This window comes from Canis lupus, chromosome 19 (genome assembly GCF_003254725.2).
Source record: "Canis lupus dingo isolate Sandy chromosome 19, ASM325472v2, whole genome shotgun sequence".
Classification (NCBI taxonomy): Eukaryota; Metazoa; Chordata; class Mammalia; order Carnivora; family Canidae; genus Canis; species Canis lupus.
In genome coordinates, this window is record NC_064261.1 from 17,535,970 (window position 1) to 17,553,893 (window position 17,924).

General features: G+C 33.3%; 1 protein-coding gene across 6 annotated transcripts in view; it reads right to left on the bottom strand.

Annotated features, from left to right (window-relative positions):
- Positions 1–17,924, bottom strand: part of SPATA5 (spermatogenesis associated 5) — a 351,116-nt gene that overhangs the window by 228,759 nt on the left and 104,433 nt on the right. For all 6 annotated transcript variants that reach the window (XR_003125408.3, XM_025420546.3, XM_025420547.3 and 3 more), the window contains exon 14: positions 5,040–5,166. Coding sequence is in view for 5 of the 6 variants with exons in the window: in XM_025420546.3 (XP_025276331.1) it covers positions 5,040–5,166 (127 nt within the window). In the remaining variant the exon portion in view is untranslated. The remainder of the gene's footprint in view (positions 1–5,039; positions 5,167–17,924) is intronic.

Here is a 17,924-nt window from a genome sequence, read left to right on the forward strand (position 1 = left end):
AAAGACAATGTGTCAACTTGACATTATACAATCTCATTAATCTTCATCTATCCCTCACATCCTGTCATTCTTATGCAAAATGGACATTTGGGGATAGGAGTTCTCTTCACTTACTTATCAGCTGGAGGAGAGAGTAGTACATAAAATGTTTATGGAGACTTCAGGATATCACCAGGGACCACAAGCAATCACTTTACTAAGTCTAGTGCGCTACATCACAACTAATGTATTTGACGTGTAAATATGACATACGAGGAAACAGAATAATGTGATTCTTGAACTATGTGTCTTACTTCCTTTGCTGAATCACCAGAATCCCCAAGAAACTCCAGCTTTAGTTTCCCCAAACTACATCAAATTTAAATATTGTCCATGAAGGACACAAATACATACAAGATATGGGTCACACAATGATGCCAATTTCACTCCTCTGGTAGTCCAAGAATTCTCCTCTTTTTAGCATACTAACGTACGGTCACCATGACATAGAGGTTGTGGGTTAACAGGCAATAGACTTGTAAAGTATGCTAGCAAATTTATAAGGCCAAACACCTTAATTAAATTTAGCCAAACTTAGATCAAATGTATTATTTCTTTGACACTAAAAGTGTTTTTTTTAATTCGTTTTAAGAAAAAAACCAAAAACAATAAAAACCCAAAAAACACCTCTTTACCTTTTAGCATCAGCACATGAAATTTACTTTAACTCTTCTGTCAACTATATTTTTCCTATTACAGTTTCATCCAGACAAGGAACTGTCTAGTCAGTTCATAACAGGAAGTTTTGTTTTTATATTGCCTTTTAAGACTGTTTAGTTTCTACAGGACCTTCAGGGCACATTTTGAACAATCACCATGTTATAATCACACATGCACTGAAACTTTTTTATAGTGCTATTAAGTAATATACAAATAATACTCTAAAACTGTTCTTCAGAGGAAAAAATCTGTAAAGAAAAGGACTTTTGATGTTGGTATATATTATATGAGTAATAACAAAAATGCAATTAAGAAAAAAATCCATATTCCACACAAATAGAGAATTCTACTTTAAACAGAAAAGAATTAAAACATTTTTTACAAAGATCACTGATTATTTAAAGTTTGTTTTTTTTCCCCACAGAATTACACAATATGCAGAACATTAGACTCTGGTGTAATGTACCAAATTCAAAGTTGCACTTGAAAGCACAGCACATTATTTGATGATCCTGAAACGATTCTTACACCATTCAAAAATGTTTATTTCCCATTTACCAATTTTATGTTTTGCTGCTAAGAATAATTGTATTATTTCATCCTTTAAAAATTACTATTTTTTAAAGTTTTTCTTTATTTATTCATGAGAGACACACAGAGAGAGAGAGGTAGAGACACAGGCAGAGAGAGAAGCAGGCTCCATATAGGGAGCCCGATGCAGGACTCGATCCCGGGACTCCAGGATCAGGCCTTGAGCTGAAGGCAGGAACTTAACCACTGAGCCACCTAGGCATCCCTTTTATCCTTTACAAATTAAACTTTATAAATTTTGAAAAATTTGAATACTAAATTAAAAACCTTTAGATCCCCCTGACCTAGTGAAAATAAGTCTTTATATCTAATTAGCAAATACTTTCCATATCTTAATTTAAATGTGCTCATCCAAAATTAGTTTGTTAAAAAAAGCTGGATTTCTAATATCTAAAAATTAATCAAAGAATGTGCATAAATGCAAATATATGCATATACACATACAAACACACAAGCATATATAGAAGTACACATATCTATATACATAGATATTTGCATATGTTTATACTTCTCTCTGAAACATCTTTTTTTTCTCTCTGAAACATCTTAAACCAAAAGCTAATAAATCAAGAAGTGTTAACAGTGTGAATTAACATTGATACTTAAAATATTTATTTTGGACAATCACGTGTTTTTAGAACTGATGAATTCAACATAACATTTTATAAAGGGTTAAAAAAACATGGCTTGAATTTCAGCAAGATATTTCCTAAACTTTAATTTCTGAAACTCTGTGATGTTGAAGACTCATGGGTTGTGTTAATGAAACACTTCATCTGCCTTCCTAAGGCAAACATTATCATCAGGCAAGAAACACAAAAATGATGCAAAATCTTTGAAATGTAAAAAGAAAAAAAAGAAAAAAAAAGAAAAAAAGAAAACCACTTTCATTCCTTCAATCTCCTGTCTTTGGAGACAACTTCTGCCCAAAATCCAGTTACATATTTTCTCTAAGAGATCCAAGATATCCACAACTAAACTATCCTAAAAATATTAGAATGGAAATTCTCTACCATCATCTTGGGGATTTTGATTTAGAAAGCTGAGCTTTAAAAAAGGTCCCAAACCTAATAATGGCCCAAGAATAACTTCTAATCTCTACATTTATCTTTAAAATTTCTCAAGGTCTATTATACTAGGCGTTGGAAAAACTAGCATAAATTACATCTACTGTAAAACACAGCAGTTACGGTTCAATTTAGGTCTTACAGGGGGAAAAGTAAGCAAAACAGATTATAAATCAATAATTCCACTGTTAAGTAACAAACCTATAAAGTGTTACACATATAAAGAACATGAAAAAATGTATCCTTTACAAAAGGAGTTAAAATTTATTTATCCTTTTCTGTTTCAAGAGAGATTATAATTTGAAGAAAGATATATCTGGACAAGGCAAGGCAAAGAAATGCTGCATCTGAGAAACCAGCAGATTCCACAGAACAAGAACATTTCAAAGGAGCTGGTTCATAGCCAATTATATGACAGGCAAGGGTAAGCTGGTCTCTGAGAGGGAAGCCTGAGTGGCTCAGCGGTTGGGCATCTGCCTTTGGCTCAGGGCGTGATCCTGATCTGGGGACCGAATCCCACATCGGTCTCCCTGTGAGGAGTGCTTCTCCCTTTATGTCTTTGCCTCTCTCTCTGTGTGTGTCTCTCAGGAATAAATAAATAAAATCTTAAAAAAAAAAAAAAAAAAAAAAGCTGATCTCTGAGAAAGTTAGAAGTCATTCTTTGGACTTGAAACAGAATTCAGATAGGACCAGGGAGAACCTGACAAGTACTGTGGTAGGAAGACTTCTAGTACAGTCACAAGATTCTGGTCCCCTACATGGACCCACACCTTTTCGCAGTGATTAAATCAAATTCTAATTTAGGCCCTGCTGTGAGGAGCTTTTGCAAATGTAATTAAGGTCCTGAATCAGCTGACATGAAGGTGGAGAGATACTCCTTTGTTGATTAGGTAAGACTAAAAAAGACATTGGGCTTTTCCTGGCAATAGAAGTTTAAAGCACAAGAGGGATTAAATATGATGGCAATTCTCATTGCTTTCTTTGAAAATGGAAGAGGACATGTGGGTGGTCTCTAGGAGCTGACAGTAGCTCCCAGTTGACAGCCAGTAAGGAAATTCAGTCCTTAGGCCTATAATCACAAGAAATAAATTCTGCCCCAATCATGTGAGCTTAGAAAAGGAATACTAGCTCCTGACAACAATATAGTCCAGCCAACACCTTGTTTTCAGCCTGTAGTGAGCCTCTGGAACAGATAACTCTGTTGTGCCATGCCCTACAGAAATACTAAAAAATGAGTGTTGTATAAAACTGCTAAATTTGAGGTAATCTGTAACACAGCAAGAGAAAAGTAATACAAGCACCAATCAGGTGGAGTCAGATAGCTTGATTTAGATGAACCCAGAGAAGTTTACTGTAAATCCAAAAGTCCTGTTTCAAGAAATGTATTTAACATTGAGGACACACTCTATCAACAAACCAAAGAAGTCAACTATTAGATTAGGCATTGTTGAGAAGGAAACCTAAGACATTTCAGAGCTCATTAGCCATGGGGTAACCAGAAGAAATGTCATAAAAATATAATGTATTCTTACTAGGAGAGAAAGGTTTCTTTCCTGGATTTAGCACTTTTATTTGTGAAAGTGAAAGGTGGGATTAGGTAATCTCTAGGGGCTTTTTCAGCACTTTCCATGATACTTCTTAAAGTAGAGTCCTTTGTTTCTTTTCATAGACATCAGAGGGGTCTGGACCCCTGGGGCATGGACCCAGATTCTATAAGTGCTTAGAACATAACTATCTTCCTATAAAACACTGTATCAGAAAAGGAACAATTTATTAAAGTCCAAAGCTTTCTCACTTTTATTTGACCAAAATGTCTTTATCTTATAGTAAAATACCTAACTGAAAAAAAGTAAAGCTTGTTTTCCACGTGAAAACTCCTTTCATATCTTTGAAAGGATCATTTTTTCTAAATCCGATTTTAAAAACTGAAACTCTGTGTATATGTGCACAGGGAAGGAGGGAGGAGCTCATAAGGTCATATGAAGCCATAATGTAAACAAAAAAGAAAAATTGGTTCATGCTACAGGAGAAAATTTTTACTCTTAATTTAAATCCTTGGGAAAAAATTATACATTGCATATAAATTAGGCATTTAAAATTTAGTGGATTCTCTTTATTAAAACTCTCGCAGGGAGATTAGGTGGTAGCAATAGCTTGAAAGGGTTAATTTTGCAACTACATAGCTTAGTATAATGCTGTAGCCTAAGTTATTTCTAAGAGAGATAAAATCCATTGTCCCCCTATCCTCATCACCCTAAAGCAACTGCTAGGCCAAGAATTCTAAAAAGTTGTTGACAGTAACTTGAATCTAACCTGTATTAAATAGCCGGAAATTTACCTTAATATGAATGAAAATGTTAAAAACTTCTCAAAAATAAGTCAGATGACATAAACAAAGAATTTCAAAACTTCAATTCTCTACCTGAAAGTTTGATGTGACAGTAAGGGAGGGGAAATTCAAGGAGTTACAAAATAGTTTCATTAATATCAAATCATAAGCAATAAAAATATAGAAGCTTTACTTTGTTCTTTTCCTTTAGTTTAAGATTTCTGGTAACTTCTAAATAAAAAACTGACTACAAGGCAATTTGATAGGAAAAAAAAAAAAAAAAAACAACAACCTAGTACAATCAAATGACCCAGTTCTTGATTTTACAATATTCACACTACTGTCTTTCTTACCTTGTCTATCCTATCTGGGCGGTTAGTAGCTGCTAAAATTGTCACATCCTTTAACTGTTCAATGCCATCCATTTCCGTTAAGAGCTGAGCCAGAACACGGTCAGCAACATTTCCAGCACCTGAAGAACTAAATTTTAAAAATATAGTTTTAAAATTCTTTATCCCCAAGTACTTTATTACTTTTAAAAGACTGTATATTCTATAACACGAAAAATTATGTTTGTTTCAAAATATACAATGCTTGCTTCAAAATTCATTACTTGTTGAATTATCATAACCTAAAACTAACATTATTCAAATAATTTCTTTTCCTCCATTGACAACTATGCTCATTTTCTCTCCAATAATGAAATATATAGGATTATTTAAAGTAGTTCATCAAATACATAGAAAATTGTATAATTTCATTAATACTTACATTTTATATGGCAAGTTTATTGACAGGAATTGGGAATAAAGAAACTAAAACAAAAACCCATTCTTCACATTGGGGAGAAGTTTAAAGACTATATTAAACAAAAAAAGCTACATTCTTTACCCACAACAAATGGGATATTTCTGATATATCTTGATATTTTTAAAAATAAATATTTTAAGCACATTAGCAGGCAGGTAGTGATCATAATCCCCATATCTGGAGAAACAGGCAAAGAAAGTTATTATGTTCCTTTTGTTAATATACCCATACAAAGCTACTACTAGACCTACTGTAATTTAATCACATTTTCTTTGCCCCAAAGTCCAAAACAAAACTGAATACTAATTATTAATAAGGAAATTCAACAAGTCTTACTAATGAACAAAACCCTTCTATGAAATAATCAAGGCCCCACAAGTAACAATTCTCATTAGCACCAGCTGAGATTTACTAAGAACTATTCAGAATTGAGAAATATGTAATAAACACCCGAGTAGACAATTACAGAGTATAATAGCACTGTAAGTGTATTAAACATATAAACTCAATCAGATACATGGGGTGAGAGGGAGAAAAGGAAAACAGGATAGAAGGTACACACTTCATATCTTTGTCATCAGTGACAGAGCAAGTATACCTTAGTATAATCATCATGTAACATATTTAATTAGATAATTAGGATTTCTAAATAACAGAATATAGATCTTAACATGCATTACAAGTTCAAAAACCTGATGTAGTGTATACATAGGAGAGTAACCTCTAACTTTCATCAATCAAACACACATGAGGTTATTATAAAAATCACAGTCAATTTGTTAAATTAAATTGTCCTTCCCAATGTCTAAAAAGTTTGGGACCAAGGAATACCCAAGAAGCCCCTGAGATTTATTTTGGCTAGCACTAATTCTTGCAAGTAACTAATTGGCAGGTGCATGGATTTGCTAATCTGATTCTAAGAATAAACTTTGAACATTTTGAAAAATTTGATTATGTACCTTTGAAAAATCCTCCGCAATATAACTTTTCCACATGAGAGTTTAACTGTCGGATAGAAACACTGTTAGCAAAAGCTCTAAGGACTCCTACATAATGCTATAAGCATCTGACACTGTAACAGAAATAAAGAATACCTTTGATGGGCTTGTTAGACTAGACTTGGCTGAGGAAAAACTTCCTGAGCTTAATTATTAATAAAAACTTCCAAAATGAAAAAGCAAAGAGAAAAAAAGACTGAAGGAAAAAAAAAAACAAACAAAAACAAAAGAATTTCCAAAAATTATGGAAACTATAAAAGATGTAATATATGTACAACTGAAATACCAGAAGGAGATACAAGTATGAATAGAAGAACAGTTGAAGCAATAATAATTGAGAATTTCCCCAAATTAATGTCTGACACCAAACTACAGATCCGGGAAGCACAGAGAACATCAAGTAGATAACTGGCAAAAATCTACATCCAGGCATATCATATTCAGACTACAAGAAACAAAGACAAAACAAACAAACACACAAATCTTGAAAGAAGGAATAAATTCAAAGGAATAAAACTGTTCACCTAAGATAGCTCCCCAGAAACCATGCAATAAGGGAGAGTAGAGTGAAATATTTAAAGTGCTGAGAAAGAAAAATCACCTACCTAAATTTCTGTATTCTGTGATATTATCTTTCAGAGATGAAGGAGAAATAAAGACTTTCTCAAAAAAAAACAAAAACCTGAGGGAATTTGTTAATGGAACTGTTTTGCAAAAAATGTTTTAAAAAGTTGTTCCAGGAGGGGCATCTGGGTAGCTCAGTTGGTTAAGTGTCAGACTCCTGATTTTGGCTCAGGTCATGATCTCAGGGTAGTGAGACTGAGCCCCACATGGGAATCCGCACTCAGTGGGAAGTGTGCTGGAGATTCTCTCTCCCACTGTACCTCCCCTACTTGTACCCTCTCTGTTTCTCTCTGAAATAAATAAATCTCAAAAAGTTGTTCCAGGAAAAGGAAACGATTTAGGTTGAAACTTGAATCTATAAAAAGAAAGAGCACTAAAGAGGAATAAGTGAAGGTAAAATAAAAATTTCAACTTTCTTACTCTTAATTGATCTAACAAATAATAGTTTGTCTAAAAATAATAGTAATAACAAATAACAATGTATTCAATGACCATAGCATATGTATAAGCAAAATGAATGACAGAAATGATACAAGGGACTAAAGGGAGAAATTCAAATTTTTGTTATCATAAAATAGTTGTATTATCTGTGAAGCAGAACAGTGTTATCTGAAAGTGAATGCAGATTAGTTGTAAATGTATATTGCAAATTCCAGGGTAACCACTGAAAAGAGGAGAAAAAATGGAAATATATATTTCATATACCAAGAAAGGAGAGAAAATGTAATCAAAAAATGCTCAATTAAAATCAGAAAAGGCAAAAAAAAATACTCAAAGACAAAAATAGTAACAAAGAACAAGGAATAGAAGACAGTAACAAATATGGTGGTATTAATGCAACTATATCAATAATCATTTAAAACGTCAATGGTCTAAAACACACCAGTTAAGACATTTGTGGTAGGGGATCAAAGAACAAGATCCAACTATATGTTGTTGACAAAAAAAATCCACTTTAAATACAAAGAGAGTAGAAGGGATGGAAAAAGATGTACAATTCTAACGCTAATCAAAATAAAGCTGGAGTAGCTATATTAATTTCAGACAAAGCAGATTTCAGGTCAAGAGAATTTATCATGAATGAAGAGAGGCATTACATAATGATAAAGAGGTCAATACTCCAAGAGGACATTAACAATCTTTAATATGCATCACCTAAAAGTAGGTTGTTAAAATATGTGAGGCAAAAATTGATAGAAAAGGAGAAAGAGGTGAATACATTCATATAGTTGGAAATTTGAACACCCCTCCATCAGAAAGGATAGATCTATCAAACAGGAAATCAGTAAGAACACAGTTGAACTTAACAGCACCATCAACCAACTAGATATAATTGCTATTCAAATACCACTTCATCCAACAACAGCAGAATACATATTTGTCTCAACATTGAGGCCATAAAATCTACCTTAACAAATCATAAAGAACAGAAATCATACAGCATCTGCTATCAGACTACAGTTAAGTTAAACTAGAAATCAGTAGCAGAAAGATATTTGGAAAATTACAAAACACATGGAGGTTAAAAAATACACTTTCAAATAATACATAGATTGAAGAAGAAATCTCAACAGAAATAAAAAGTTTCATTAGTTTAGACCAAATGAAAATGAAAATACAATAATCAAAATCTGTGGAATGTAATAAAAGTAGTGCTTACGGAGAAATTTATAGCATTGAATGCATATATTAGAAAAAAGAAAGATTTAAAATCAATAATTCTAAGCATCTACACCTCAGGAAACTAAAAAAAGTAGAGCAAATTAAATCCAAAGTAAATACAAGAAAAACATAGGAAAATTAGGGCAGAAATAAAATTGATAACAGGAAGTCAATAGAGAAAAACCAGCAAAAGCAAGAGGTCATTCTTGGAAAAGATCAATAAAAATGATAAGCTTATAGCAAGGATAACTAAGAAAAACAAGAGAAGACACAGATTACTAATATCAGAAATGAAAAAAAGGGAAATCACTACAGGTCCCATGGACCTTAAAAGTTTAATAATGGGTTTACAGTTGCCCATTAAAATATGGGTTTGAACTGCACAGGTCCATTTATGTGCAGATTTCTTTTTTGATAAATATGTTACAGTACTTTTAAATGTATGTTCTCTTTCTTATAATTTTCTTAATATTATCTTTTCTCTACATTATTGTAAGAATACAGTATATAATACACATACAAAGTATGTAGTTGAACAACTGTTTCTGTTACCAGTAAGGCTTTTGGTCAATAGTAGGCTATTAGTAGTTAAGTTTTGGGGGAGTCAATGTTATATGTAGATTTTTAACTGCACAGAGGGTCAGACCCCTAACCCTTATATTGTTCAAGAGTCAACTAAATTATGAAATATAATACAAGAAAACTTTTATGGTCACATACTTGATAATCTAGATGAAATGACACTCTGCCAAAACTGACACAAGAAAAAACAGATAATCTGAATAGGCCTATATAAATTAAATAACTCAAGAATTAATAATCTAAACAGAAAGCAACAGAAAGCATCAGACTCAGATGGGTTTATAGTAAATTCTAATAATCATTTACGGAAAAAAATTTATCAATTCTCTACAATTTCTACTAGAAGATAGAATTAAAGAGAATACTTGCTAAGTCATTCTATGAGAGCACCATTATCCTAATACCAAAACCAGACAAAGGCATTACAAGAAAATTGAAGACAGGTATACAAAATATTAACAAACTGAATTCAACAAAGTATAATAATGTATATAATTCAATGATGCGTAAAAAAATTTGTTCACTGTAATGAAGTGGAATTTATCCCACATACAGATCACTGGTTCAACATTCAAAATATCAATAAATGTAATCTATCATATCACCAGGCTAAAAGAAAAATAAATCCTATAATCATATCAACAGATGTAGAAAAAGCATTTAACAAAATCCAACACCTAGTCTGTGCATAATAAAAACTCTATACCAAGTGGGTTTAGAAGGAATATACCTCAAAATAATAAAAACCATATATGAAAAGCCCACAGCTAACATCATACTCAATAGCAAAAAACTAAGGGGTTTTCCTCTAAGATTAGGAACAAGACAAGGATGTCCACCCTTGCCACTTTTATTCAATATAGTACTGAAGGTCGTAGCCACAGCAATCCACAAGAAAAAGAAATAAAAGGCATCCATATTAATAAGGAAGAAGTTCAACTGTCCTTATCTGCATATGACATGTTACTATATATAGAAAACCCTAAAGATTTCATCAAAAACTATTAGAATAAATGAATTCAAGTAAAATTGCAGGATACAAAATATACAGAAATTGGTTGAATTTCTATACACTAATAACAAAGTAGTAGAAAGAGAAATAATTCCATTTAGAATTACATCAAAAAGAATAAAATACCTAGAAATAAACTTAATTAAGGAGATGAAAGACTTGTACTCTGAAAAATATAAAACACTGATGAAAGAAATTAAAGACAACACAAATAGAAAGGTATTTTACTCATGGATTGGAAAAAAAAATATTGTTATAATGTCCATACTACCCAAAGCAATCTACAGATTTAATACAATTGCTATCAAAGTACCAATAGCATTTTTCACAGAGTTAGAACAAATAATCCTAAAATTTGTGTGGAACCACACAAACCCTAAATAGCCAAAGAAACCTTAAGAAGGAAGAATGAAGCTAGAGATATCACAATTCCAGATTTTAAGATATACTACAAAGCTGTTGGAATCAACACAACATGGTACGGGCACAAAGACAGACACATAAACCAATAGAATAGAATAAAAAGCCCAGAAATAAACCCATGTTTAGGGGTACCTGGGTGGCTGAGTGGCTGAGTATTTGCCTTTGGTTCGGGTCATGATCCTGGGGTACTGGGATCAAGTCCTGTCTCGAGCTCTTTGCAGGGAGCCTGCTTCTCCCTCTACCTTTGTGTCTGCCTCTCTCTTTCATGAATTAAAAACAAAACAAAACCATGTTTATATAGTCAAGTGATCTATGACTGAGGAGGCAAGCATATACAATGGAAAAAGACAGTCTGTTCAATAAATGGTGTTGGGAAAACTAGACAGCAACATTCAAAAGAATGAAATGATCCCTTTCTTATACTATACACAAAAATAAACTAAAAACAGATTAAAGATCTTAATGTAAGACCTAAAACCATAAAACTCTTAGAAAAACAAAATAAACACAGGTGGTAATTTCTTTGATGTTGGCCATAGCAACATTTTTCTAGGTATATCTCTTAAGGCAAGGGAAATAAAAGTGAAAATAAACTATTGGGATTACATCAAAATAAAAAGCTTTTGCACAGTGAAGGAAACTACCGACACATGAAAAGGAAATTGAATGGGAGTTCATATTTGCAAATGATACTGAGTGAAATTAAGATATGTACAAATGATATTGCTGATAAGTGGTTATATCCAAAATATACAAAGAATTCATAACACTCAACACCAAAAAAACACAAATAATTCAATTAAAAAAATGAGCGGAGGACCTAAATAGACATTTTTCCAAAGACATACAGATTGCCAACAGAAATATGAAAAGATGCTCAACATCACTAATCATGAGGGAAATGCAAATCAAAACCACGGTGAGATATCACCTTCCACTTTTCAGAATGGCTAAAATTAAAAACAGAAGAAAGAACAAGTATTGGTGAGGATACTGATAAAAAGGAAACATTGTGTGCACTGTGGATGGGAGTGTAAATTGGTATAGCCACTGTGAAAAACAGTATAAAGGTCCCTCAAAAAATTAAAAATAGAAATACCATTTGATCTAGTTCCAGTAATTCCACTACTAGGTATCCAAAGGAAATGAGAAGACTAATTTGAAAATATATATGCACTTCTATGTCTATTATAGCATTATTTACAACAGCCAAGATATGGAAGCAACATAAGTGACACACACACACACACACACACACCCCAGAATGTTATGCAGTCATGAAAAAAGAAAGATCCTGCCATTTGTGACAACATGGATGGACTCCCCAGAAGGTATATTAAACAAGTCAAAGAAAGACAAATACCGTATGATTGATGTGTGGAATCTAAAAATAAAACAAATAAAAAGCAGAAGCAGACCTCAAAATACAAAGAATAAATTGATGGTTGCCAAAGAGGAGGAGGTCATGCAGAAGGAGAAATGCATGAAGGAGAGTGGGTGAAGAGAGTGAGCTTCTAGTTATGGGATGAATAAGTAATAGGAATGAAAGGTACAACAGGGAATATAGTCAATGGTATTACAATAACATTGTATGATGACAGATAGTAGCTACACTTGTGGTGAGTACAGCATAATGTATAAAACTTGTGGAATCACTGTGCTGTACACCTGAAGCTAATATAACATTGTATGTCAACTATACTTCAACAAAAAAAATAAAAATATTCAACACCCAGTCATGATACAGACTCCGCTAACTAATAATAAAGAGAACTTCCTCAACTTGATGGAAAAAAAAAAAAAAAACTACAAAAAAACCCTGTAACACCATACTTAACGCTGAGAAAAAACACTTTCCCATTAATATCAGGAATGAGGCTAAGATATTCCCTCTTATCATTATTTTTCAAATATGTACTACAAGTCTGAGCTAGTGCAATAGCTAGACAAGAAAAGGCAAGAAATGGTATATAGATTGGGAAGGAATAAATAAAACTGTATTTGTTTGCAGGTGAAATGACTGTCTTTATAGAAAATAAAAAAGCATTAACAAAAAACTCTTGTCAACAAATACTGCTAGAATTGGACAAACCTGTGCAAAAAAGAATCTAAACGCAGACCTAATACTCCTCACAAAAAGTAGCTTAAACTGGAATACAGACCTAAATACAAAATGCAAAACTATAAAAGTCCTGGAAAGTAACAGAAAAGAAAATCTAAATGATCTTGCTATGTTGATGACTTTTTAGACAAAACACCAAGGCATGATTAAAAACATCTGCTCTGCAAAAGACACTATCAAAGGAATGAGAAAACAAGCCAGAATCTGGGGTAAAATATTTGCAGAAGACATGTCTCATAAAGGACTGATATCCAAAATATAAAAAGAACTCTTTAAAAAAAGATTGAGAAGCCAAATTAAAAAGTAGACAAAAGACCTGAACAGACACTTCACCAGAGTTACACAGATGGCAATAAACATGAAAAGATGCTTAACATCATGTCATTAGGGAACTGCAAATTAAAACGAAAATGAGATGCCACTATACACCTATTAAAATAGACACAACCCAAAATACGGACACCACCAAATGCCGATGAAGATATCGAAAACCAAGAACTCTCATTCACTGCTGATGGGATTACAAAATGGTATAGCTCCTTTGGAAGGCAGTTTGGAAGTTTCTTTAAAAACTTAATATATTTGGGGATCCCTGGGTGGCACAGCGGTTTGGCGCCTGCCTTTGGCCCAGGGCGCGATCCTGGAGATCCGGGATCGAATCCCACGTCAGGCTCCCGGTGCATGGAGCCTGCTTCTCCCTCTGCCTGTGTCTCTGCCTCTCTCTCTCTCACTGTGTGCCTATCATGAATAAAAAAAAAAAAAAAAAAAAAAAAAAATTAAAAAAAAAACTTTAAAAAAAAAAAACTTAATATATTTGTACCATATCATCTAGCAATCATGAGTCTTGCTATTTACCAAATGAGTCAAAAACTTACATTTACACCAAAACCTGTACATGGATGTTTATAGTTGCTTTATTAAAATTGCTAAAACCTGAAAACAACCAAGATGGGCTTCAGTAGGTGAATGGAGAAATAAACTGGTACATCCATATAATGTAATAGTAATCAAAAAAAAAAAAAAAAAAAAGCTAGGGGCCATGAAAAGAATGCAGGACCCTAAATGCCTATTACCAAGTGAAAGAAGCCAATCTGAAAGGGCTACATATTGCATAATTCTAACTATGTAACATTCTGGATAAGGTAAAACTATGGAGACAATAAAAGGATTAGTGGTTGTTAGGGGTTAAAGGTAGGAGAGGGACAAACAGGCAGAGTATGAAGGATTTTTAGGACAGTGAAACTACTCTGTATGCTACAAAGACGGATAACATGTCATTATATGTTAGTCAAAACCCATAGGATGTTCTACACCAAGAATGAACCCTAATGTAAACTATGGACTTTGGGTGATGATGTGTCAATATAAATTTATCAACTGTAACAAATGTACCTCTCTGATGTGGGATGATGACAGTAGACAGATGATATGTGTAGGGGAAAAGGGGTATATGGGAACTCTCTGTACTTCCTACTCATTTTCCTGTGAACCTAAAACTGCTCTAAAAAGTATACTTAGAAAAATACAAAAAAAAAAATTTTAATCTATATTGAAGCCATTCAGTTAGAACAAATTCTCTATAATCCAACATATAGAGTTATGTAAACAAATATCATGGCAACAGGGATAAAGTAAGTAGATATATATGAATAATATTAAGAGGATACAATCAATTCCTCTGCTAAACCAATGTCTCCACTGAGTCACTGGAAAATGTTAGATTTGAAGTGTCAATAAAACAACTCGAGGTTTAGACATACAAGAAAGAGGTGGGAGGCAAAAATATGGATCTTTGCCATAAAGATGGTATCTAGAATGATGTAAGTAGAAGAAAGTGTACTATGAGTGAAGAAAGATAAATAAATAACAAACAAAGTGGCAGAGTTGAATCCCGTATTATATACCTGAAACACACATAACACTGTATATAAACTAAACTGGAATTACAATTTTTAAAATTTTAAAAGAAAAAAGAAATGGTAGAGGAATTTACAAAGATGTATGTATTAGTCAGCTCAGGTCTCCATAACAAAATACTATATACAAAGGTGCTTAAACAAAAGAAATTTATTTTCTTGTAGCTCTGGATAGCTGGAGTCTGGTGAAAGCACTCTTCCTGGCTTGCAGATGGTGGCCTTCTTGATATGTCCTCACATGGGGGAGAGAAAGGGAGAGCAAGGTCTCTGGTGTTTTCTTCTAATAAGGGCATTAATTCATCATGAGGACCATACTTTCATGACCTCACCTATACCTAACTACTTCCCAAAGTCCTCATTTCCAAATACCATCAGGTGGGAGTTAGGGCTTCAACATAAATTTTGAGAGAATACAGTTTAGGGGAGAGCAGGGTGCCAGAGAGAGAGAAGGAAAACTGGGAACGGTAAAAGGATAGTGTCTCGGGAAAGAGGAAGTTAACTGTGTTAAATGCTGCTGAGTCAAAAAAGGAATAAAAAAGTCATCTTGATTTATCCATAGGAAGGTTTCACTCCCTAGCAATGGATGGAGTTAACATATAGACTAAAAAATGTTAACCTAACTGCTATTTAATAATGGAAAAATTCTTCTAATTTTTGTGCCCTACCTAGAGGAGTTTGTGTAACATAATGAATAGCTCCTAGTGAACAGCCTACTTACATCAAAAGAAAAAATTCTGAGCCCATAACAGCTCTAATTTTTTTTATCAGCTCTAATTTTATGTGTGCTATTGCTTTCTTTGCCTTCCCCTACTAGGAGCTATGCTCAAATAATGTGAGAACCCATCCTTACCTATGTCTTGTACACTCTCCCTTCTTCCTCCAATGAATTAGTAAGACTGCTAGATGTATTACTATAAATGTGAATTTATTAGTTGAGCCATTTGAGAAGTAAAAAAAAACAAACAACTACTAAATTTTGTTTCTGATTAGACAAAAGTCACTGTGGTATGGTATGTGGGGAGGATCAGAGGAAAAAGGAGTTGAATAATTTCATTAGAAATTTCAGCAATTCGTTCAATTCAATTCACCTCATTCATTCAACAAACATTCATTGCCTAGCAAGTCAGGAACAGTTTTAGGAAATGGAATGAAAAACTTGAGAAGGAAGTCCCCTATTCCCCCAAGGATTTAGAATCTAGAAGGCAGAAAAAAACCATCATACTTACTTTCTTTTCCAAAATAAAAAACACAGGATAGTTCCTGAAAGACTGACTCAATAACTACAGATTACATTTGCTATTAATTTAAATCAAGAATTTGTTTGTTTTTTTAAGATTTTATTTATTCATGAGAGACACACACACACACAGAGAGGCAGAGACACAGGCAGAGGGAGAAGCAGGCTCCATGCAGGGAGCCCGACGTGGGACTCGATCCCGAGACTCCAGGATCATGCCTTGGGCTGAAGGCAGGCACTAAACCACTGAGTCACCCAGGTGTCCCTAAATCAAGAATTTGGATAGAATATATGAAACTAAATAAAACTAGATTAAGAACACCATTTACCCTATCAGTAATGAAGAAGTGGCTCTAACTATAACCATGGATGATTGCAGTACATAGAACATTTAGAATCTTTTCTAGAAAAATAAGAGCAATCTCATAGCTATCAAAGTTAGGTTTAGCCGGGGCTAGTACTGAATTCAATACAGACTTTCACATAATATTTGAGAGGAAAATTAAAACAATTACGTTAGATAGAACCCAAAACTATAAATGCTGAAATTAAATATTAAAAAAGATAAGTTTAGGCAGCCCTGATGGCTCAGAGGTTTAGTGCTGCCTTCAGCCCAGGGCCTGATCCTGGAGACCCAGGATCGAGTCCCACATCAGGCTCTGTGCATGGAGTCTGCTTCTCCCTCTGCCTGTGTCTCTGCCTCTCTCTCTCCTTCTCTGTGTCTCTCATGAATAAATAAGTAAAATCTTTTAAAAAAATAAAATAAAAAAATAAAAAAGATAAGTTTAACAGAATAGACACAGGAGAACAGAGGATTCTTGAACTGGTAAACAGGCTAGTAGAAAATATCCAAACTGATGCACAAAGAAAGGAAAAAAAAAAAAAGAATGAAACCAGTGTACAGACATATGGAATCCAGTGGAAAACCTAAGAAACATATAGTGCCATATGAGACAGTTCCATAGAGAGATAAGAGAATAAAAGCCATATCAGAAAAAAAAAAAAAAAAAAAAAACACCTGAGAATCCCCCAAAACTATCAAAAAGAATCAAAGAGATCAAGAATGTACTCGGAATTCTCAAATGCTGAAGCCAATAAAATTGTTGCTAACTAGAGATAATAAATAGTCTATGACCAAAATTTACAGTTAAGGTTTTTTAAAAAGGTTTCTTTGTAAAATGACCGCTGCAATCAGCATCTATTATTGAAACATACACAAATCACCATATTTCTCAGTCTTAAGTATCAGTTCCCCTAGTAATAGAAACTGTAGATTTTATGGCACCATTTGTTTGCATACACACCAATAACTAACTCCTTACTCATTAAAAATGTCAAGAATAGATCCAAGTGTTCTAGGTCCTATTTTGCTTTAACTTTCTCTACCTGACCCTGCCAAGCCTAACGTAAACTTCTTTTAAAATGAATCATCATCATTAGGGAAACCTACATATACTTAGGAAGAAGCTGGGGGGGGGGGGGGTTGATGAAAAGGGGGTATAACCATCTGAAATAAAATGAATTGGGGATAGAAAGAAATAGAAAAATATTTTTCTTTTCTCCCTTTTTATAGCAAAGTTCAGAAAGCATATGAATCATACTTTTGTCAAATAAATACCATGAGAATGATAACACTACAGGAACAATAACTACAGTTCTGGCTCCTCTATACATATTTCTTTAAAATAAAATAAAATAAATTTAAGGGAGAACCAACTTTATATTTTAAAAAATTCCAAGCATATGAATACTTAAATAAGCTATAACCATAAAAAATAAAATCACATGAAACATTAGCTTTGTCAATATTGTTTAAAAAGTACAAAGTTACAATAAAAATATAGCTTATAAG